At 33.2% G+C, this 26,294-nt stretch overlaps 1 protein-coding gene across 1 annotated transcript in view; it reads right to left on the bottom strand.

The window, feature by feature from the left end:
* The window catches only part of LOC143070654 (putative G-protein coupled receptor 139), a 28,387-nt gene extending 2,574 nt beyond the window's left edge, over positions 1 to 25,813 (bottom strand). Inside the window, exon 1 of the mRNA XM_076244870.1 lies at positions 25,366 to 25,813. Within this exon, the coding sequence (XP_076100985.1) occupies positions 25,366 to 25,401 (36 nt within the window). The 5' untranslated portion in view covers positions 25,402 to 25,813. The remainder of the gene's footprint in view (positions 1 to 25,365) is intronic.
* Between the last annotated feature and the right edge of the window lie 481 nt (positions 25,814 to 26,294).

Here is a 26,294-nt window from a genome sequence, read left to right on the forward strand (position 1 = left end):
TGCTTAAGGGTCGTATCTTGCTATTAACGTTTTACTACGTTGTAAAGTGACAAATAAACCGCTAATGAACACGACTAACAGAGGCGTAGTGTGTATATATACGTCAACGAGACAGCAACGCAGCAATGTAATAATTTGTACAAAAAAGACATGGAGTCTTTGAAATCATAAGAATGGTTTCCAACAATAGACATGTAGCCATCCTTGTCAAGCTTTAAATACCCCCGTGTCTAGGCAATTTGAAAATATAAATATATTAAGATTTGCATTAATAACAAATTCTCGAATGGACAAAAACCGAAAGATATAAACAAACATAATTACTAATGAGCTTCCTAACTTGATACATATGCATTAACGGCGTATTGGTTGTATTAGACTACAAATTAAGATGATAACTATTTCAGTTTTAATTTATATATAATTTTCTACCGCCGTTTCAGAAACTACAGTTTTTAGCATGTCAATTTCTTGTGATCCCTACAAGAACTTCCCGAAGAGGACTCAATCACACTATGATATCAATCATAAATTGGTTCATTATAGAATTATAGAATGGGTGTGTCACGTTATAGTAGATGTTCCCCCCTGAGAACTTCCGGTTACTTTTTTCAAGTTTCTCTGTATGCATTCGTCTTTCCTTATTTGCCCATTCACCTCTCTTGTTATTTTTTATTCGTCTCGTTAGTGTATTTTCCTTTAGTTTTTTTTATTTCTAGCATGCTCAAGTTTACACGAGAATAAGTAAAGGCACAAGCGTCGTGTGGGGTGGTAAACAAAGGCAAACATACACGTATTATACTTATCAATTCAAAAAATCAAAATAATTCAAGAATCAATTACCAGTTACATCTTGCAAAAGACAAAATAAAACAAAACAAAAACTGATAGGGATGTCTTTAATATCCATACTTCGGTAATAGCATTGGTTCAATATGTATATTTTACTGACATAATAACGAAGAAGAAGAAATGTATATGGAAACTCGCTTGAATCAAGATATTGAATTCGGTGTTATGACATAACATGTTAATACCTAAAATATTAAGATTAAATATAGATAGGCACATGAATAATTTGGAGGTCTCAATTGTTGAACTGGAATATGCATATCTATATCATGACCGAAATGATTTGTTCATCAAAAACTTTTACAGTAAACATTTACATTATAGACAATAACGATCTGGCCGTACCTCAGATTAAATAGTTTAATTCTGAAGGCGATACCATATGATCTTCTGCAATGTTGAATCAAAAGAAGATCGAACAACTATGATAATAAATTTTGGTTAATTATCGGTATATCATTTGTGTTACAGTAATCCAATACTCCGAGTTTGCATCGCTATATCGGCAGAAAAGCATATTCTGACCACCCAACCAAACAGAATAGATATGAGGTCAAAACCTCTTATGATATGTATTATAAGATGAAAAAAGATCAAGACTTTGTCTTTCAGCCGATTTCAATCAAAATGTTTTAAAAAAATTCCATAATTAGAAGAAAAAAACTAAACCCCTGGACAACCCGAAGATCTTACTACACTGTGAAATTGTTGACTTGTACTGAAGAATAACTTTTAAAAGAACACTACAGTTTACAAGTACGTGGAACGTTTATGAATTTACGAACTCTGTAAACAACATCACCGTAAAAATTCGGATGTGATATATCGTTAATAATAATGTTTCTACAGGTAGAGCCGAACTTCCTATACGTCTTGAATGATCTAAGAGCTGTAACCTTGAATAATTTATTGCAAATTTAACCGAAAACTGATGAGACATAAAAGCTCAAAAAACAAAATTGTATTGTATAATATCTTTAAGTCAGCGTTTGATACGACATTGTTATGTTGTTTTCTGTCATTATAATGATCACTTATATATATATATATTGTGTTGTTTTGTTTAAGCATTATGGTTGCTTCTTCAAAAAGATAAATGTATGCATTATCCCAATTAGTCTCGCTATTACAAAGATTTCAAAACCATTCAATGCACAATTTAAAAGAACATTAGAACTAGAAACACCCAAAATCGACGAAGTTGGTAAAGTCGAGTAAACCGATTATTGTTATCAAATTAAAAATAATTTTTCAACACTTGAGATAATTATTTGATACATGTAAATGGTGTGCATATTTGACCTTAACTTCAAAAGTCTCGTCTAAAAATAAACATACTGATGCATGAGACGTGACGAGTAGAGTGGCATTAAATATAATTGCCACTTAGGAATTATACATTCATCTTTTTAAAAAAAAATCACATTTACGGAACTGAATAAGCAATCGATTGCAATAAATATGCTCGTATTCTCATCTCGATATGACATGTAAATGAAATACATGTGGTAATTCTTTTGTATAATTGCGAAGTGTTCCGTAAGTGATTTATAATACAATTCGCAGCTTAATTAATGAGCATTTTGCGTTCAATCTAAGCATTTATGTCACATGCAACTGTAGAGGCTAATGACAAAAATAAAATTTATGAAGGAAGAACATTTTTTTTAATTGGCAACTAGAAAACATTCATTCCACGCATGTAGCACCGTTAAAGTCCACAATTCCTCTAAAGTCCACCACACCGCTAAAGTCCACAACGCCGTTAAAGTCCACAAACTTTCCGCTAAAGTCCACAACAATTTTCTGCTAAAGTCCACAACAATTTTCCGCTAAAGTCCACAACGCCGTTAAAGTCCACAAACTTTTCGCTAAAGTCCACAAACTTTTCGCTAAAGTCCACAACAATTTTCCGCTAAAGTCCACAACGCCGTTAAAGTCCACAAACTTTCCGCTAAAGTTCACAAAATGACCTCCGCTAAAGTCCACAAGAAAACGCCGTTAAAGTCCACAATAACAAGTTCCGCTAAAGTCCACAAAAAAAGCACCGTTAAAGTCCAAACATATTTTTTTATTATCAAAAGATCAATTCGCTATTTTTTACTCCCAGTAGTATAGATCTAATAAAAAGCATGAACTTTTGTTCTTTCAAAGTATTTCTTATGATAGCGTATTTGGGACATAGTAAACATAAAATTGGTGGTGAAACATTTTTCGAAGTCGAAATTTTGACATTCCAAATCTTAAAATTTCGACTTTATCTCGAAATTTTGACCTTTTCAAATCTTTGAATTCCGACTAATTAAAAAGTCAAAATTCTGATTTTTTTTAAAACTCTAAATTTCGACTTTTCTCAAACGCAAAATTTCGACTTTTCTCAAACTCAAAATTTCTACCTTACTTAAACTCAACTTAAACTCAAAATTTAGACTTTTCTCAAACTCCAAAATTTGTTGACTTTCTTAAACTCAAAATTTTGACTTTTCTTATGATGCGTTCACACGTAATTCGAATTTGATTCGCATTAACTAATTCCAATTAGTTTAATTCTCATTCGAAACGTTTTACGTCCAAACGTAAATTCTAAATCGAATTGCCCTGCGCGTCAAATTCGCTTTACTGTCCGAACGTCGTTAACTTTTAATTCGTATCAACAAAAACGGATTTCTAAGGCGAATTGGTTAATGCGAATCAGACAATTCGAATCAATTCAAATTAAAAAGGAAGAGTGTGTGAACGCTCTTAACGAATTCGATTGGCATTCGATTCGAATCAAATGTACTAGCTATATATAGGCATTAAACTTAACATATCGACTTTTTTAAACTAACAAATTTCAACTTTTAAAACTGAAAATTTTGTCTTTTCCTCACTATTTTTACATTCCGGTTTTGTCATCGGCCTTTGGTACCATGACTTTAAAGGTAACAGGTCTCTGAAGATAGATTAAAACTTTGCAACACATTCACAGAAGACATAGTAAACATAGCACTATTTGATGTTAGTATTCAAACACAGTTATAACAATTCAAGGAGGAGAAGACATGGACGCAACTTATTAAAGCATCCGAGGATCCACACATTTTGGCAATTTATTTTCAGAAATTCGTTTTGTTCTAAGAATATGATAAGGATAAGTATTTTATATTGAAGAGTTTCATTTGGAAAGAATATGCATGTTGACAGAAATTTTGAGTTTGAATAAATTTCAAGATTTACGAATGTCAAAATTTCATGTTAAAGTCAAAATTTCGAGATTTGAATAGTTAAAATTTCGAGTTACAGTCGAAATTTAATGATTTGAAATGTCAAATTTCGACTTTGAAAAAAAAAAGTTCACTGCCAATTTTATTTCTACTATGTCCCTAATACGCTTCCGTAATTTCTTATCACTTTGAATTATTTTTGATAAATGAAAAGATTATACATGTAGTATCTGCTTTTGATCCTCATAAATTTGATCTTTGTATTGTGATTTTCTATCAATCAAACAGACAACATTTCTGAAAAGTTATCTAGCTATGGTTCTCTTTTTTTCTTCTTTAGTAAACATTTGTTCATCCACAAGAAATTCCAACATAGCGTTCTATTTATGTATATGCTGGAGACACTGACATAATTTGGAGCCTATATTTGACATTAATAATTTCCTTTGCAAATATCTATAAAACATAAAAAAAAAAGTTTTCCATTCAGTGTCTGTTAGACTCAACAGCAGCCAAAAACGGTCCGTAAATCTCAAAAATAGTCTTTGAACTATAATGCTATATTTGTTTGAATCAAAAAAATTATAAAGAATTCCACACATTCATGCATTCTGATGTAATCAGCACATTTCCATCACTCATTGGTTTGCATGTTTGTTTTGTTTTCAAAAAGGAAAATGTATTTGTTTCAGAATAAAAGATGAATTGATTTATACGCAGATGCGGTTCTGTATTGTGTATTATCCATGAAGAGTACAAGTATAAATAAAAAAAAATTCAACAATGTTACATGTATATCTGTTCGGACAATTCGAGTATTTGGACCGTATAAGTATACTCGAACGTATGATCGTACCGTATGAGTATACTCGTACGGTCTAGTACGAGCTGGACCATACACGTACATTTGTCAAATTTATCAAGAGTCAAACAAAATTCTGATGATATAACACAAAGTTTATATTTTATCCCAAAAAATGATTTGCATCAATAGAAAAACAAACATAACCGAAGAAAGTTATGACCAATTAAACAAATATATATTCAGACAATTCTGCGTCTTTCAACAAATGGTTTGTGAAAATCCAACTGTAAATGCCGTCAATGCATTTTTTTTTACATTCACTTGTCAAAGTATTTGTGTGTTGAGAAATCCAGAACTAATAAAAATATATGTATATGAGCATTTGGAAGGTGTGGATATAGGATAAAGGCAATGATAACGTTCATCTTGCATTGAGCCCGAACAGTTGTGGAACCATCCTATTGTCATAAGATTGATAAATTGTACGTCACATCAAAGTTCACGGTATCGCTTTCAGAGTTTATTCCCTTCTTTATTCTCTTTTTAACATACTTTTTTTTAATATTTTGAAAAGGCTAAATGGAAGACTAGTATGAAGTTTGGAGCTGAATTACGAAACTTTTACGAGTTATAAACTTTCAAGGAACGTTTTTGTTCATTTCAATACAATTTCATTGGTTACTGTAGAACAGATTTAGCGTTTTGAGAGTTTATACATATTAATCTAAAGTTTGAGTAATTTAACATCTTATTAAATACACTTTACCAAGTTAGACAACTAGTGTATGTATATTTTATTCCCCATTTATGGGCATTACGTGTTCTGGTCTGTGCGTTCGTTCGTCCGTCCCGCTTCAGGTTAAAGTTTTTGGTCGAAGTAGTTTTTTATGAAGTTGAAGTCCAATCAACTTGAAACTTAGTACGATATGATCTTTTTAATTTTAATGCCAAATTAGAGTTTTTACCCCATTTTCATGGTCCACAGAACATAGAAAAAATACAATGCGGATGGGGCATCCGTGTAGCATGGACACATTCTTGTTTTTATGTTATAGTTATTGAACAAGCAAGTCGGTATATATATATGATTTATTCTGCACGGCTCGGTTGACCCTCATTAACCAGAACGAGGTAGGAGTTCGGGTTATCCTTTAAACCGAGTCATGCAGATTAAATCATTAAACACTTCAAACAGAAAGGTATATACTTACATAACAATAAACGGAAAATAATATGATATATACAGCAAAAAACGACAGCCAACGAGTTACAGGTTCCAAACTTGCGACAGGCACATACAGAATGTGGAGACGTTACACATATTGCTGGCGCCAAACCCTTTCCTACCTAGAACAGTGATAAAACATTACAGCACATACACTATTGTGCGAATGTTTGTGTCAATTTATTTGGTCAAAAACTTATCAATATTCTATTAACTGTTATTAATGTTACACAAGTATGGTGCAAGTAATATTTCTAATTTCCACTTTGGTTTCCGGGAGAGTAGTGTTAATATGTATTATTTCATATCGGTTAAAAATAAGCTTCTCTAATTGGATAAAAAGAGGCCACATGACAGTTTTTATTCTTCGGTTATTAATTCCAGCGGTCATTAACAGAACAAAACGGACCGGAAACCGGTCATTAACAACCACTTTTACATGATAAAGACCGGTGGGGCGTGGTTTGTCTATTTGAGTGACGTAACGTAATAAAACGCAATCGCGATTCAGACTTGTTTACCGTGAGTTGACTATGGAACGCCACAGCTGTCTTATGAGGAACTCTGATATTACTTTATGTTGTTTTATTATTATTACTTAATGATATTTTGTCTTTACTTAATATGGTTTTGACATTACGTAATGATGTTTTAATATAACTCAATATGGAATAGTCATTACTTAATGGCATTTCGATATTACACGATATGGTTTCGTATTGACTTGATATAGTTTTGTCATTACTCAATATGGTTTTGTCATTACTCGATGTGGTTTCACCATTATTTGATATGGTTGTGTCATTAGTCAATGTGGTTTTAACATTACTTGATGTGTATGTGACTTAACGTAATGTAGTTGTTTCATTACATGATGTGGTTTTGTTATTTCGTAATGATGGTTTGTCTATTCTTTATATGGTTTTAACATTACGTAATGATGTTTCAAAATTTGACGATTTTACACTACTTGATGTGTTTGTTTCATTAATTGATGTGGTCTTGTCATTCTTTGATGTGGTCCTGTCATTTTTTGATGTGGTTATTCCCATTACTTGATGAGGTAAAACCACGTGACCAATTCGGGAAAACCTGTTCTATTTTTAGATAGATTTCCATGTTGTATGTGCCTTGAATGCGTGTGGCCATCCATCTAATTAGTGTTCAAATTAAAGTTTGGGTTACTGTTCGAGTTATATTTGAGTTATTTTTCGAATTCAAGTCATGCTTAGAATTAAAGTTCTAGTTAGCATTGAGTTTCGAGTTGGACTTCGAGTTTAAGTCACATTTAAAGGCAGAGTTCTAGTTTCAACTTTAAATTTGAGTCACTTCTTGAGGTAGAGTTTGAGTAATATCCGAATTTAAGTCTCATTTAGATTAATTAAGATTTCGAATTGAAATTCGAGCTATTTTATATGTCAATTTTGAGTTCGTACATTTGTAATTAAATTTTCTATCGCGAAACAAGGGCTTTTGCTCGGGCTTTCGAAAAGAGGGCTCCGGGATATATGCGTACTAGATAAACAATGTTGCAGTATACAAAACGCAACATAGGAGTTGAAATAAAGTTAGATGTGGTGTGATTGCCGATGAGACATCTATCCACCAGAGTTTAAATGCAGTGGGTATAAGCAATCATATATAGGCAACTGACAGCCTTCAACACTCTGTGTAGTCAGCTACAAAAGGCCACCATGCATTATGTGAAAAAAAAAATCAAACGAAAAAACTAACGGTCTATCTTACAAAAAAAAAACAAATATGACACATATGTATACAACAACAACAATTCAACTTCATGCTCCTGACTTGGGGAAGGTACATAAAGAAAGTGCACGTGGCGGAGTTTAACATGTATTTGAGCGATAAATCCTAATCTAACATCGGACTGCAACAGTAGTGTAACAGCACAACACGAGAAAAAAAATGTAAACTAGACAAAGTGATGCCCCCGCACTCCACTCATATGAAACCTCGTTCAATCCACCATTTTCTACATTTAAAATGCCTGTACCAAGTCAGGAATATAACAGTTGTCATCCATTCGTTTGATGTGTTTGGACTTTTGATTTTGCCATTTGATTTTGGACTTTCCTTTTTGAATTTTCCTCGGAGTTCTGTATTTTTGTGTTTTTACTTTTTAAACGCTTTATACCCCAAAACGGACAAAGTTAAATTTTTCTCCCAAAAGAGGAAAAATAATAAAAAGAAAAAACCCTGACCACATGCACACTTTCAATACATGTACAAACAGCTAGCAGAGTGATAAATTGCTAGCATTCAAACTGTAGGAGGAGTTATCTGGAAACGCCCTACTTATGCAAAGTTCAACTTTCTCCCAAAAAGAGCACATATTAATAAAAATTAAACCCTGACCACATGCAGTACACCTTCAATATATGTACAAACACACAGTAAAGAGAAAACTTCCCAGGATTCAAAATGTTGGAGGGTTATATATGCGGAATAACTAAACGTCGCACGATACTGGTGTCACCTAACGTTACACACTCAAAGACGTAAGCCAAAATAAAAACGTTGGAATGCATGTTGTTCAGATTGCTTTTTACAATAAATTTTAAAGGATTATTTTTTTTTGCTAAGAAAGGATTAATTGTTTTTTCTTAGATAAAAGATGTTAAGCTTTAGTTTTTAGTTTTATTAACAAATTAAAAATTAAAAAGTAACCTGAATTGAAACCATTTGTTTTATATACATTTCAATCATAAAGGCAATCGATTACTTTTTTATGGATAAACTATGCACTGCAAATGCACTCATCTTTGCACTCCAGAATGTCAAGGCGAAGGACTAAGGCATATCTAGCATGTCAGTTCTGCACAAATATATGCAAGGGAATAAGCGGAAAAAAATATTATTGCTGGTTTTTTTTCTATTAATTTGTATTATAGCGGATCCGACTATTATAGTCCGGAAAACACTTCAGTTCCGCGAGAAAATCTCTCCCAACCCCTTCTCTATGAATCGGTAGAGATTCAACATTAAACATTAATTTTAAAGTTTTCTTATTAAGCAACAAAATAAAATAGCCGTATTCCAAATCGTCTGTGAAAACCGCAATAATGACAATTAGACGGAACGTTAGAAGTATATTTTATCAAATAACGTCAAAATCGTATGTGGGGACATTGTATCGGACATTTTAGTTTTATCTGATATCTCGTATATTAGATTTAATTTATGGGAATTTAATATCAAAATAGAGATAATTTTTTGTACTTTTATCCATTATAATTTGTTTTATGTAGAGAATGGCACTGTATTAAATAAACATCATGAAAAAAACAGAAAACGTAACCCTACGTTTAATTTGGTTTGAAGGGGACAAAATGTCGGACATTGCTATTCAACTCGAATAATAAATTTATTTTAAAAATTCCTGATTATTGTATGAGGCGAAAGTGTGATCTTTGTACAAAATACTAGTGTAAGAATTATTTACTTTCGATATGGGGATTGCTCTGGAATTCCCTTTTTTGGGACAATTTAACAAAAATTACGGCAACCTTTCGTGCATGGGACACATAATGTTTATCATCTTGATCCCTTTTTTTTATATTTCCGTCTTTTCGAGAGAAAAAAATCGACATTACGTCATCGCCCAATTATGAACTGCTTGTTCTAGACTAACTTTTATATCGTTTGGTAATACAATTTATATGTTTTTTATACGGTATTCAGAATTTCACAAAACTAAAAGTGTAACGCGGGACAAGGAAATCATATTGCAAAATAAAGGTTTTATTGAGTTTTAATTAATGAAAAGGGTCTGTTACATAGACAAAATTGCAATAATCTGAAAGAAGAGTTTAAAAGCTTTAAAATGATATACAACACTTTATAATATCAATTTTTATGTTTAAAAATTAATTAGATGAATGTGTCTTGTCCGTGATTTTACCAAAGTAACACCAGTAGCGTGCGACGTTTCTATATATTTATAACAGAGGTTTCCCGATTTGCTACGTATCAGGTCAGTGGCGGATCCAGGGGGGGGGGGGGGGGGGTTCCGGGGGTGCGCACCCCCCCCTTTATTTTTGCCGATCAATGCATTTGTATCGGGACATATGTTTTGCACCCCCCCCCTTTTGCCCTGGGTGCCCTGGGTTAGCACCCCCCCTTTCGAAAATTCCTGCATCCGCCCCTGCAGGTACGGTTGGTACGTTACACAACCGTTGGTGCAGTTTTGGAGATATCATTTAATGCATGAGATAATTGTATTCATCATGATGAAATAATTTAATTTTGGATGTAACGTGTCTTCTACGCGCGTTATTCAGTGTGCACCAAATTTTTTATGTTGTTTCTTCATAGACAGAAAAAATATTACAGTCATTTCTTAATTAAAGAAATCGAATTGCATATCAGCGATAAAAAACATAATTATACGTTAAAATGGCAAAATTGTGTTCACAATTGTGTTGACTTCTCATTAAAACCAATTATTATTAATTAAGTTATCTTTTCAATCATTGCAGCAACATTTTTCTGAAACGCAACACACTTTATACAAATATCGATATATCTTTTTCCTTATATTTTGTCACTGAACTTTCCGGGGTGGATGTAATCATCAGAAAAAAGTTGTTGATTATATTACTTATTAAGAATATAAATTTTATGACACTAACGAAATTCATTTCTTGAGTCGAAATATTCATCATTACGATGTTATTTCATCTTGTTCGTTTATTATTATATCATTAAATATTGCGAGTAAGGTTGTGTACTGCACGAGCTTGCGAGTAGTAAATATAATCTGCGAGGGATAATATGTTAACCAAAACCTTTTATCGTACAGCAATGGTAGAAAAACTGATTACGGCAATAATTTGACGCTATTTTTGCACTAATGCAATATGAACATGTTTTTTCTAACTCTTGGTATTGTTCTACGGGAAATACTATGTTGCTATACAATGTTTTTTACACCATTGACAACTGATTTCTGGACTCAAAATGAAGAATCATTTTCATCGGTTGGCCAGGTTTTCTAGATAATTTATTCAGGTTTGTATGTATCATGAATTGGATCTTACCAAAAATACTTTAACTCTAGGTTTCTTATTTTTCTCACTCGCCTTACTGCGAAAAAGATATATGAACTGTTGTGTTTTATAAAAGGACATGTTTCTAAAATGTATATAGCAATTTGCTACTCAAAGTTTCTATCAATCAAGGGCAATAACTACAATTATAACATTTGTTTTATCTTATTTCTTATTTAAGATTCAAAGGAAACAGCAGTTATTAATGGAGGAGGCTGTATATATTAAAATTTATCACCTTTGTAGTCATTGCAAAGTAAAATGCTTGAATAATTAGAACATATCATTGACTAATAATGAGCAGAATAATATAAGAAGATGTGGTATGAGTGCCAATAAGAAAACTCTCCATCTAAGTCACTATTTGTAAAATTAAACCATCATAGGCCAAAGTACGGTCTTCAACACGGGGCATTGACTCTCACCGAACAGCAAACTATAAAGGCCCCCAAAGACTATATCCATGTTACTACTAGTATATATATTACAAAGAAAATTGAGTAAATTGAGGTAATACAGAAGAAAAAAATCAACCCTGCTAATATAGCTATAACCGAATATAAATATACTTCCAAAGTAAGCTCTCGTTTAAGAACTGTGTAAAGCTGATTAGATTCAAACAAGCCACCCTTTGGCAATAAATGTATAGAATGAAGATGTTTTATTAATAAACTTATGTTCTCTCCATTCAAATTGCTACCCAAGCATCTAAAAAAGACTTCATTATATTGAACTAAAATTCAATGACTTTCTATCAAAAAATCTTTATTCTGAGATTTAAAAAAAAATGTTTCCTTATTAAAATAATTAAGTTTAAAGCAGAAAGATCATTTTGTCTATTTGACTTTGAAGTTTCACAATAGTATGACATTATTTTTGATCTTTTAATTTAGATATGCCTATATACTACACTATATCTATTTTCTTGTTAAATTATATATTTTTCTGATGCACAAATCAGTCTAGTTAATTTATTTATAATTGCACTTCAAGTATTCTATTATTCCTATGCATATTTATTATAATGATTTGGCCTTGTATGTATGTTTCTTTTTTTTTTTTATCTACAGCCAAAATGAATGACATTTATACAAAACTAAATAATTTAATTTTGGATGTAACGCGTCTTCTGATTGGCTGACGTTATTTTGTTATCAGCCCATAGACATAAATTAGTCATGTGACCGTGACGTCATCAACGTTTTTTCATGGTTTTCTACGGTTTAAAATGGAATTTAGAATTAAATTATAAGAAATGACTGTAATATTTTTTCTGTCTATTCGAAATAACATAAAAATGTGGTGCACACTGTTAAATAACCCGCTACGCGCGTTATTCAGTGTGCACCAAATTTTTTATGTTATTTCTTCATAGACAGAAAAAATAATAGTCATTCCTTAAATGAATAATTGAAATCAAGATAATTGCGTTATATCGCAAATGTTTGCATTAAAACGCAAAAGGTTTACGTTATAACGCAAAGGTAAAAAGCAAATATAGGGGGGGGGGGGTGTGGCGCTAATACGCTTCCGTAGATCTATGCAACAGGGACTATTTTTTATCTGATCAGCTATATCACTTGTTCATTTTAATCATACTTAAACACTTTTCACTTGATTATTCTTCAGAAATACAATTTCTTATTAACATGACTGAGATTATAACCGTTAAATTTATAACTATTTTTATTCATTTCTGGGCGTTTTTCAATAAAAGCGTTCCTTTCAGACCTAAAAAAAATGGAAAATCAACTAGTCTAAAATTTATTTTCAAGAGTTATTTTGAATACCTCTATTATAGACCTGTTTGTAAACAAAAAGTGCAATCTTAAATACTCTTTAAAATGATATTATTTTCATAATTTGTGTACTGTTTCGTAGGGGACTTTTGTCCCCTACAAAACTGCTTCTAAACACACATATTTTTGCAATTTTAAATGTTTCCTATAGACATTCCAGTTTGTTTACGTTATATACTAGAAAAATCTTTTTTTCTGAATTGGAGAACCATTTTTTATTGATAAAGATAAGACAGTACTTCACATATGAAGGTACAACTCATGTTACGTAGTGGACATTTTGATGCGTTTCGTAGTGGACAAAAAGTTTCGTAGTTGACATCAACCCTATTCTATGTTAGTAAAAATTACATGAAACTAACCTTTGTTATTTGCTTTGCACGAATATAATTGAAAAAAGAGTAAAAAAAGAATGCATGGTAGTGGTAGTGTCCACTACGAAACGTTTTTCTCCCAAACTTGTTTCGTAGGGGACCGTTTCGTAGGGGACGTATTCACATGTTTTATTTTTATTCTCACAACCCCAATATTGCAATAGTAACAAGACTGACTGTATTCATCAAAGCGTTATTATAAGCTGTACACTGATATTTTTTTCATAATTTTAAAACCAGTTACTGAAGGAGATTTGACCCGTTTCGTAGTGGACATTTACAAAAAAACGGTATCACTCTGGTCCATTTGATGTGCTCAATTTTTCTTACCAACAGTTTAATTGCCGTTATAAAAGCATCACTTCTTTTGTAAGACCCTAATGTTTATATATCTTGCAAACAAAAAATTACATTGATTTTATAAAACTGTTTATTAGCAAGTTTTAATGACTTCGTTTCGTAGTGGACATTGTGTTAGGGACACACCTTCTAAAATAAAAAAATCCTATGTTAAAAGCTGTTTATTAAAATATGTTGGCTCTAAACATACTTTTGAATTATTAAAGAACTTATATTAAGTAAAATTAATATGTATTTCTTCTTTTTTTTACGATATTTGAGAGTATGAATGTTGAACAGGTGGTCTAGGGACATGCCATTTTGGTTGTTTTGGACCATTCAGGAATCAATATCTTATCAATCTCTCTAAAAATAAACTGTTTCTTTGCTTAAAAATGTTACATCTAATTCAATGTACTGACTGCACAAAAAATTACTTGCAAAGATCAAACACATTTTTTTTAAAGTGGCTAGGACAAGAAAGTACGTTTTTATTGAAAAACGCCCTTCTATTATAATCACCGGACAATTAAATTTGCTTTAAATTTTATTCGTTATGTTTTTGTTATTTAGGTCAATTTATTTTATTAAAATAAGATTTATTTGTTCAACTTTTAAAAACTTATAAAAACCTACCTTAAAATACACCAGACTCAAGCTAGCGACCAATCAAGCTAGCGACCAATTCTAGCGACCGCTAAAGAACACAATGAGAATCAACTTGCCAAAGAATCATAATGTGGTATATGAGATAACCACAAAACGACATAATGAAACAACGTTCTGTTAAAAATAAAATCTAGCTACCAATACGGTTTATATTGTTTTTTAACCTTTAAATAACTAGAGATATCCATCATATCAAGTCAGATGGGACACTACAACATCAATGTCGTCTAATGTACTGACTAGTTTGGTTGCTAAATGTCAGCATCAATATAAATCAGAAAAGGGAGAACGTGCCAGAAAATCGTAATAAGTCATAATATCTAAATACGATAGAAAAACAAAGGAGATCGGGTATCTTTAATCAGCAAATGCATAGCGAAAAATACACAAAAAGCAAAGGAACAATCTTTTTTAGCGAACGATTTTTATTCCCCTACATAAACACATACTTTATGTTATTATATATGTATTTATAGAATGGAAAGTGCGCTCCTGTACGTATTTTACTCTATCGAGAAGGGCAGTTGGGAAAAAATGTAAACTATATTTTGAGGTCTTCTTTACGCTTTCTCGGTTTTCCAAACTCTTAACCGAGATCGTAAACAAAAAACAAGGATTGCAAATAAAATATTAAAAACGGATCGTCTATCCCCCAATCACATAATAGTTATATACGAGTAATTTACGGATACGAAATGAGAATAAAAAGTAAACGAATGGTATTAGAAAAAAAAACCAACAGTGTTTGTCTATGATGATTTGCTCGCACAATTATTTTTCATATTCAGAGAACCGTAAATAATTTTAAAAAGAACATATTTTAATAAACATGTGTACCTAGTTTCAACTTGATCTGACTACAACGTCACCTTAGATTCAATCTAATACAGTATAAATGGATGGATACACGGACAAACGAAAGAACGAACGAACAAACCTACAGACCAGATAATATTCTGGTCTTTACTGTTGTAGACGGAGCATAGAATAACTATTTAATGTGAGTTGACTTAAACTCGTTCCTGTATACAATGTATAAGCTTTCAAATAAACGAAATAAGAAATACATTATGTTCGAAAGAATTACTATCTACTGGCTTTCTATACATTCGGCATCCTCAAATGGTCCGAGTACACAGTTATCGTCCTTTGATTTTTGGTATAGTCCTTAGTGTGTACAGTGTGTTACTTGCAATTTTTTTTTATACCCCTTCCAAATGTATTTCTTCATGTTTAATGCCTCAAATAGCAAGAAGGGGGATTAAAGCACACTGTAAACAAATTTGGGTCATGAATTTTAAAGTAAAGTAGTGATTTGGTCCGGTTAATAAGAAAAGGTTAAAAAAATAGCACATCGAAAGCTTTCAAAAGATTTTAGGACCCTCTTATCATAAAATTGTCCATATTTGGAGTTAGAGCCAGACTTTGGATGGCCAGTGAATTCTTCAGGTGCATTTTCCCACCCAGGGACTAATACGAGTTAAAGATATGGATAATAGCTTTCAATCTAACCACCTGCGGTCAAGAACTTTGCCGTAGGGGGTGGGAGTAAAGCGACTGCTGCCACCACCCGTAATGATCCAAAATGAGAAATTGAGTATGTTGTTGTCAGCTTCCGGTGCACTTTACCACCTGGTCATTTTCATGAATAAAAGGGTCTGGGCCAAGCTTTCAATCCAACTAGGTGTGGGAAAAAACTTTGCCGTAGGGAATTGTACAGAAAGACTGAAAAATGAGCCCATACCCATAAATGTTTAGGTACCTCAGACTTTGGATGGCCAGTGAAGTCTTCAGGTGCACTTTCCCACCCAGGGACTAATACGAGTTGAAGATATGGATAATAGCTTTCAATCTAACCACCTGCGGTCAAGAACTTTGCCGTAGGGGGATGGGAGTAAAGCGACTGCTGCCACCACCCGTAATGATTCAAAATGAGAAATTGAGTATGTTGTTGTCAGCTTCCAATGCACTTTCCCACCTGGGCATTTTCATGAATAAAAGGGTCTGGGCCAAGCTTTCAATCCCACTAGGTGTGGTAAAAAACTTTGCCGTTGGGAACTGTACAGAAAGACTGAAAAATGAGCCCATACCCATAACTGTATAGGTACCTCAGACTTTGGATGGCCAGTGAAGTCTTCAGGTGCACTTTCCCACCCAGAGACTAATACGAGTTAAAGATATGGATAATCTAACCACCTACAGTCAAGAACTTTGCCGTAGGGGGGTGGGAGTAAAGCGACTGCTGCCACCACCCGTAATGATCCAAAATGAGAAATTGAGTATGTTGTTGTCAGCTTCCGGTCCACTTTCCCACCTGGGCATTTTCATGAATAGAAAGGTCTGGGCCAACCTTTCAATCCCACTAGGTGTGGGAAAAAACTTTGCCGTAGGGAACTGTACAGAAAAACTGAAAAATGAGCCCATACCCATAACTGTATAGGTACCTCAGACTTTGGATGGCCTGTGAAGTCTTCAGGTGCACTTTCCCACCCAGGGACTAATACGAGTTAAAGATATGGATAATAGCTTTCAATCTAACCACCTGCGGTCAAGAACTTTGCCGTAGGGGGATGGGAGTAAAGCGACTGCTGCCACCACCCGTAATGATCCAAAATGAGAAATTGAGTATGTTGTTGTCAGCTTCCGGTGTACTTTCCCACCTGGGCATTTTCATGAATAAAAGGGTCTGGGCCAAGCTTTCAATCCCACTAGGTGTGGGAAAAAACTTTCCCGTAGGGAACTGTACAGAAAGACTGAAAAATGAGCCCATACCCATAAATGTTTAGGTACCTCAGATTTTGGATGGCCAGTGAAGTAGTCAGGTGCACTTTCCCACCCAAAGACTAATACGAGTTGAAGATATGGATAATAGCTTTCAATCTAACCACCTGCGGTCAAGAACTTTGCCGTAGGGGGTGGGAGTAAAGCGACTGCTGCCACCACCCGTAATGATCCAAAATGAGAAATTGAGTATGTTGTTGTCAGCTTCCGGTGCACTTTACCACCTGGTCATTTTCATGAATAAAAGGGTCTGGGCCAAGCTTTCAATCCAACTAGGTGTGGGAAAAAACTTTGCCGTAGGGAATTGTACAGAAAGACTGAAAAATGAGCCCATACCCATAAATGTTTAGGTACCTTAGACTTTGGATGGCCAGTGAAGTCTTCAGGTGCACTTTCCCACCCAGGGACTAATACGAGTTGAAGATATGGATAATAGCTTTCAATCTAACCACCTGCGGTCAAGAACTTTGCCGTAGGGGGATGGGAGTAAAGCGACTGCTGCCACCACCCGTAATGATTCAAAATGAGAAATTGAGTATGTTGTTGTCAGCTTCCGGTGTACTTTCCCACCTGGGCATTTTCATGAATAAAAGGGTCTGGGCCAAGCTTTCAATCCCACTAGGTGTGGGAAAAAACTTTCCCGTAGGGAACTGTACAGAAAGACTGAAAAATGAGCCCATACCCAAAACTGTATAAGTACCTCAGACTTTGGATGGCCAGTGGTGTCTTCAGTTGCACTTTCCCACCCAGGGACTAATACAAGTTGAAGATATGGATAATAGCTTTCAATCTAACCACCTGCGGTCAAGAACCTCCGTAAACATAGAAGTTTATCCAAATTCATTTAAGTCACGTTTTATCTTTATATGAACTAATTATCTGCATAGTATTGGGAAGATTGAGAGATCAGGGATCTTACCATCGCCTTATGCCCTTTAACCTGAATTTTGGACAGTTTTAAGCTGAAAAGTGACAATTTAAGCCCTCTGTAGATACTACAAATGACATCAGTTTTGAAATACATTTTTATTGCATCTTTATATATATGTTACAGTGAATTTGTATAATCAGGGATTATGTAGAATCCCTGATTTTTCAGGGATTATGTAGAATCACTAAAATAATTAGTGATTATTAAGATTCCCTGAAAATGATCAGTGATTTTATATAATCACTGATAATTTTAATTATTATTCTACAAATTTCTTATATGATTTCAGGGATTATCAATAATTAAAGCTTCAAAAGATTATGAAACAAATTAACATAGACAAATTATCATTTTTCTTTTCTTATTCCTTGAAACTATTTTAAGTAAACAGTTTTCATTTCTGATCTACATATATGTGAATCTTAAGTGATGAGTTTTCCCCTTTATACTTCAAATGTTGAACCTCATTATGTTGGGTTGAAGGAAACGTATACTCAAAAGTTAAAGCAAATTGCAGAGGAAAAACAAAATGCAACATATGCATATCTCAAACCAATTACACTAGTGGTTCCAGGAAAGGGAGATCCCAAAAACTAATGGTCATTATTCACGAAAAAAACTGAAGAAGGATATCGCCTTGCCATATATCATGGAATCCTGCTCGGATCTTTAATACAAGAAATCAGTTTGCGGTTGCTGATTTCAATTCATTGGTACCTTCAGATTTTTGTGCTGAAAACTCTATTTCTCTGAGACGTGCCGTAAAATCTGATTTGATATGGCGGACAAGTTTTTTTTCAATGTTGATATCGTGATAAAAACAGATGTGAATTTGATAGATATGCCTGTAAAAAGCAGGGCAAATGTGTAATAGTAGATGCAATCCAAATTTAGTTTGCTAATAAAATGTTTATTTTTAAAACATTGTGCATAACATTAACAATTGTCATAATGATTGTACGCGTAGAAATAGATTTGATAACAATTTCATTTTATTTCATATTCTCAACCTAAAAACAAATACTAAAACAATACAATAAAAAGAATAATCATTATGCCATTTAATATTTTCATACTGACTTTATCAAATCAAATCAAATATTTTATTGTCATATAAACTTTACAGTTTGTGACCAACATATATTAATACAATAAACACAATAAACATATATACATACATATTAAACATACAAAATATCAACAGCATTAAAATTTATAACAACAAACAAGTTGTTAAGAGTCCCCTGCCCTCAGTTCTAATGACTTTTTCAAGAAGGATCCTAACTTATTTGTTTGTAAAGGCGATGATGGATTTAGTAAATAATGAATTTTTTCTTCTTCATTTAAATTATTAAAGTTATTATTTTCTGTACATATGTGATGAAAAAATTCATTTCTTAGAGTTTTATTATACTCACAATATAGTAAAAAATGTTTCTCATCCTCTAGTATTTTACATTTATGGCAAAGACGTTCCTCTCTTGGGATTTTAAAATATCAACCCGCCCGTGTGGGCTCGCTTCAAATTATTTATACTGATACAGTCAGTATGAAAAAGGGCTCGCTTGATATTATTACTGATAAAGTCAGTATTAAAAACAAAACATCAATTATTCTATATATATTTTGCATATCACTTAATTATATTGTGCTTATCATTTAATTATATTGTGTTTGCCATTTCAATATTTTTGTGTCTTTCATATTAATAAATTATGCCTAACGTTTTAAAATATTAAGGTTATTATTTGGATATATTACAGTTAACTTTTTATAAATATATTTCAATATGTTATATATTTTAGTATCATTTCAGTTATTCTGTATAATCCCTCACGTTTTTTCTAGTAATTATACATTATCCCTGAAAATTTTAGGGATTCTACATAATCCCTGATTATACAGATTTACTGTAACATATACAAACTATAGTAGTCGAATTTTATGAACATTGAAAGACCAGGTGTGTCTCACTGTCATTTAAGAGGTCTCCAGTAGGTTTTCGCTTAAAATGTCTTTTATGTTTGTCTTTCCATAACTATTTCTGAATGTTTCTAGCGTGATCGGGTTTTGTTTTTGTTTTAAGAAATAATATATCTAAAGTTACATCTTTGTTGTCGTTTTATTGATAAAGATCTATATTTCATAAACACAAATCTCGACTCACAAAAGGGTTTTTATTTGAGGACAACGAGAGTTTGCAACAGCTTGAAGGGGTCATTAAACAATTTCTTACATATCTGTTGACTCCTCTCATATATGACAATCATGCTTTTAAAGTTTTTTTAACCAAATTTCAATATCAAACCGACTGCTAGCAGCCGGTTGGATATAAAATATCGAATGACGAATAACGAAACGGCCGCTAACTTCACATATATCCCATAGAACTAACTATGCCCTAGACCAATACAATATTTTGTCAGCATGAAGTGGGGTACTGATTATGTCAAATAGTCAAACTTTACTTCATCCGGCTGACCAAACTAACAGATTTTGCACATGGGCCATTAAACCAGAGGAAGAGGTAACTAAGGACTCTAAAGTGGACAATAACACTTATGCCAAGACCAAGTAAGAGTTGGTCAGCATTTGGTGGGATGAACCCAGTATGTCGCATACTTAAAGTCCAACTTAACGATTGACGGCTGACCGATCTAAGAGATTCTCCACGTGAGCCATTATTTCAGTGGTAGAGGAAGGGATGGATTTTGAAATGGCAAATAGTCACTTCGCAAAATAATTTTCAGCGGATTTGATTTTAGTTTCTCGGCACAATGGTATTCAAATTCGACTTTATCTATTGAATAACAATTTCCACTTGTGTACATACACACTCATCAGCACTCACTTTCACCCCCGATTTGGATTTAATAAAGTTTGCATACGACATCGATAGCAAACTTCTCTCCGCTCATCTATCATGTCCTTGGTATGACGATATTCTTTTTCATCTTTTTTTCATTCATCGGAAGTTATATTCCGTTGAGCGCTTATTAAACCTATTATTCCAAGCTGTGCTGCATATGTATTCTAGATGTTGCATCTATCTCTAATTTAGATTCAGAGTATTCATTTACATTTTTATGTAAATCAGCCAAATAATTTCTTTAGTTCTGACTGGCGAGATTAATGGTGGCATAACCATGTGGTTCTGACCAACACCGATAGCACAGCAGACATGAACTCTGGTCTTGTGATATCACGACAGTGTTCTCGATACATAAACTCATCATAGATACCAGGATTAAGATTTTATATATACGCCAGACGCGCGTTTCGTCTACAAAAGAGTCATCAGTGACGCTCGAATCAAAAAATGTTTAAAGGCTAACAAAAGTACGAAGTTGAAGATCATTGGACCAAAAATTCCTAAAAGTTTTGCCAAATACAGCTAAGGTAATCTATTCCTGAGGTAGAAAAGCGTTAGTATTTCAAAAATTTGATGTTTTGTTAACAGTTAGTTTATTATTATGCACATATCAATGATAACTCAAGTCAACACAAAAGTGCTGACTACTGGGCTAGTGATACCCTCGGGGAAATAAATCTCCACCAGCAGTGGCATCGACCCAGTGGTTGTAAATAAACTCATCATAGATACCAGGATTAAGATTTTATATATACGCCAGACGCGCGTTTCGTCTACAAAAGACTTATCAGTGACGCTCGAATCAAAAATTGTTTAAAAAGCCAAATAAAGTACCAAGTTGAAGAGCATTGAGGACCGAAGATTCCTAAAAGTTTTGCCAAATACAGCTAAGGTAATCTATTCCTGAGGTAGAAAAGCCTTTGATAACCATGATAATCAAAAACTTTTTCAAAATCACTTTGTACTTTTTGTTAACTATACTCTTTGTTGAACGTTTAGTTCTCATTTGATAAGGGACTTTCCGTTTTGAATTTCCTTGGAAATCTGTATTTTTGTTATTTTACTTTTTATCCTGTACAGTGCCATAATGTTGATATGCTAAAAGACAATATGTGCAACAAGTATATATAATAAGACCATAATAACAGCTTTTATCATATATTTAGTACAAAATACAGCTATTTTGTATATGTAATAAAGATTCGTTTTTCCAGTCTGTATCACCTACCCTGTATCGCATACCCCGTATCGCATGGTAAAACCCGTATCGCATACCTTTTTTTTTTTTTTTTACATGAAGTCAGTTTTTTTGTTGTTTTTTTTTTTGGCTTAAGAAAAAATTTCCTCAAAATATTTTTTTTTAATGACGTCATTGTTTTGTATGTAACGTCACGAACGTCAAGTTTTCATATTGTATGTGACGTCACGAACATCAAGTTTTCACAACATATTTTTAGGCACACTAAGTGCAACTATAAAAAATACAAAACACTCAAATAAATACAATAATAAACAAAATATTTTTAAAACAACAGATTGTTAGGTAACCCAGGTGCTTCGTATAATTAACTGAGCAGTTATTTTAAGGCTTTGAAACAAGACAAAAGCAGGACTGATGGTAACCCAGTGCTATGGATCAGAAAACAGTTCATAAAATATAATACTCTTCTGTTGAAATATATGATAAAGCGTATAATACATGGCAAAATCCGTATCACATGCCGTATCACCCTCGACCAATATCATCCCTCGGGCCTAAAGGCCCTTGGGCTGATATTGATGTCTCGGGATAATACGACATATGATACGGATTTTGCCATGTATTATTCTCTATTTATCTGACAGATTACATCCACATTTTATTCGTTCCCATGCTTTTTTATTTTTACAAAACACAATTATTGTAATTTCAATGAAGGAAAAAAGAAGTCAAAAATATGCATTTGCGCATGTTATAATCGAAAATGGATTAATTATGGCTTTATATATTGAAGTTTTTATGAAGTCCTTTACAGCGCATATTATGAAGGTATATGACAGTTACTGTAGTACATAAGGAATATGACCGTTGTTTAAAATAACTTCCTTTTGGGTGATCTTTCCATATTGGTCGGGTGTTGTTTGTTGGTTTGGTCAGTTGTACTGTCCAGTATTTTTAGTAATACCTGCATACTATCCGTTTTATACACTATTCATTCCCGTCTTTATTCTATTTTATCATATACTTAGCATTGATATGATAGCTTTTGCATATGTGTAATGAGCGGAAGTACACAAGCCATAATTTCCCACCCGGGCTGATAACCCATATCAGGTGCATCTCGTGCACAAAACCCATAATAGTGCCTCTCGTGCAAGTTACTTCCGGTGTTTCCGGTATGGGTTGTTTACTTTTCCATTGTGACGTCAGATAATTTTCATGACGACGTCAAAATTTACGGGAACTTTTGTGGGGATAGTTTAGTACATGCTAACAAAATCATGCAAGTGCCATTGACAATTATGAATCATTTTATAGTACAACAAACATGGAATAATAATGTTCATAACACTCTTTCAAATTTTCAATGTTTCAAAATGCCTTTTTAGGAAATGTTACAATAAATATATATATGGAGGTAGTGATGCAGTTATTGGACAATTATAGTATATTTGCATACCCGTAGCCAGGGGGGGGTTCGGGGGGTTCGGACGAACCCCCCCCCCCCCCCTTGAAATCAAATAAGCACTGTTAAAGTCAACGTTTTGTTCAAATTGTGACTGTTAAAGTCGAGTTCATGAGTCCAACGAACCCCCCCATTGGAAATTCCTGGCTACGGGCCTGATTTGATTCATAATTTAACTTCTTTATAAAGTTTAAGACTGTTTTAGTGATTGCATTTGTTTATTTGCCATACATAAAACTGTTGTCGGAAGTATACGATAAAGCGATTAATACATGGCCTTTTCCATATCAGCCTGGGTATCATCCCTCGACCCATATCAGCACCTCGACTCCGTCTCGGGCTGATATGGGGGTCTCGGGATGATACCCAGGCTGATATGGAAAAGGCCATGTATAAATCTCTATATAAAGAGAGCCGTGGTGTAGTCGTTAGTGCATCGGACTACTAACACAAAGGTTCCTGGTTCGATTCCCGTTTGGGATGAAAATTTCAGAAACTCAATTTTCGGTTCTCCCTTGACACCATCTGCGAGTATGTTCTTGAGGAAACAATGATAGTCCGTCGGAAGGGGACGATAAATGGCTGGCCCGTGTTAAGAGAGAGACAGATCTCTTGCACGTTAAAGACACCCTTGTATATAGATTTCGAAAAAGAGTAGGCTAATGCCGCTACAAGGCAGCACTCGCACCCGCAAAGTGGAAAGGGATTAATATAAGTTGCAAAACTTGTTTCCCAATCCACTATAAATAAATATGTTTAAACTATTCTATTATTTAAAAAAATGCTAGATGGTTTGGAAAAATACCTGTGATGAACAGGTAGTTAGTAGTATTATGTTAGAACAGTGAAAGTGTTTTTTTTATCATTTTGAAAATTATTGTACAATTCTCTGACCATTTGTTGAATTAACCAACATCATTTGTGTTACATCAGATAAAAATATGGCAATGCATTTTTTGTTATCTCATGACAATCTCGTTTTCCTTCCAACAGCAAATTTACACTACAATTATTTTTTCAACAGAATTACAAATGCCTTTGCAACAATGAATCAATTGGCATGTATGAAGTTATCTTTATTTTGTACAGTGTTGATAAGACGCAAGAAGTTCACTTGAATTCCTGTAATGTATGTACTGTATTCAACTATTTCATTTAGGTTTTAAATTAATGTAAATAAATCTATAAATCGATGCAAGACGGAAGGAGAGCAAGTCGGGTACCAATTGGTTCTAATTACATCAGTTTACAATATCGTAAAATATGAAGGTGAATGTCGTGCTTCAAGAAATTACTTATATTATCAGGAAAATCAAAATAATTATATTAGGATAAGTGATAAAGAATGAGTTTCCTTTTATCAAGTAGAGGGGAGATTAAAAGAGTCAAAACTAATGTACAGCAAAAAACACAAAGACTTTAAATGAAGTAAATTAAAGTTAACTCCAAAAAACGGAAAACTATCATTTCAAAAAACTTTTAGCTTGAAAGTGTTTTTCAAGTATGCTTCGAATTCAGACAATTATTTTCTAGTATACAATATATAAAATAAAATAAAACTATACAATTAAAAACATATCTTGAAATAAACCAAATACCAAACTACGTTGTATTAGTATGATATTAACAAACAGATGCAGTGTTACAGACAATGGTAGCAAACGGTTAAGCTTTTAACCCCTCTCCCCTCAACACAAACCAATTAAGAGAAAAATAAAATAAAATAAAACAGCAAAAAATATAATCCTTAATTAAAAATGGAAAAAAATACACATACCTCTATGTAATCAAAGTCCGGGAACTTGTACGCCATGATTAACGTTAAAAAGAAAACCTCTACGAATGGCAAAACTAAACGGGCATATATTTACAGATATCAGTTTATATAATCAAGTGTCCATTGTTTGAGGCAAAACTAAATGCTAATGATTGTTTTGAAGACAAAACCTATTAGTTCCGTCTCCTTCTAGTACATGGAAGCGTCAGTGTCAACAATAACCAATTTATGTCGTCCATGATTTATTTCTTGTAGAAACTTTATCTTGGGAATATTTGAATAATTTGAAAATGCTCAAGCTTTCTATTGATTCGAGTAGATAATTTTATACGAATTATCCAGAGTGTTCCGAATGTGTTTCTGACCAAGACGATTTCCGTTCAGTGTTTTTTTACTCGAGATTAACTTGCGAAAAATTTACATTGGTTGAAACGTTGACATATAACACATTTTTCTTAAGAACGTTTAAGTAAATTCTTCTTTATACTGTACTCGAAGTTGTAATCGGTCAAGTTTCAACACTTGTAACAATTATAAACTGATCTTCTAATACCATTAGTTTTATAGATAAGCTGTTTAATTTGTCCCTGGCGATACTCTCCGCAGTAATTTCCAACTAAAAGAAAAATATATAGGAACAAATGATCCAAAACAAGACACGGTGATCCAATTCTCTTTGCAAAGTTAAGTCGTTCGAAGTTACAATGTATTTATATACTCGACACTCGCACGTGGAAAATAAAACATTCAAAATTATGTAAGAGCAAACAATTATCGAATGCATAGCTGTCATGTACTTCATTGGTAAGTGATTTTCAGATAGGGCGTTTTTTGAAATTGTAATTACTTTTGTTGAAATGAGACTTGACCATTAAGATTTCTTCGACCTAGAATGTGTTTAGTACTAGATTGTTAATCGATAAGAATTT

The sequence above is a fragment of the Mytilus galloprovincialis genome, chromosome 4 (genome assembly GCF_965363235.1).
Source record: "Mytilus galloprovincialis chromosome 4, xbMytGall1.hap1.1, whole genome shotgun sequence".
Lineage (NCBI taxonomy): Eukaryota > Metazoa > Mollusca > Bivalvia > Mytilida > Mytilidae > Mytilus > Mytilus galloprovincialis.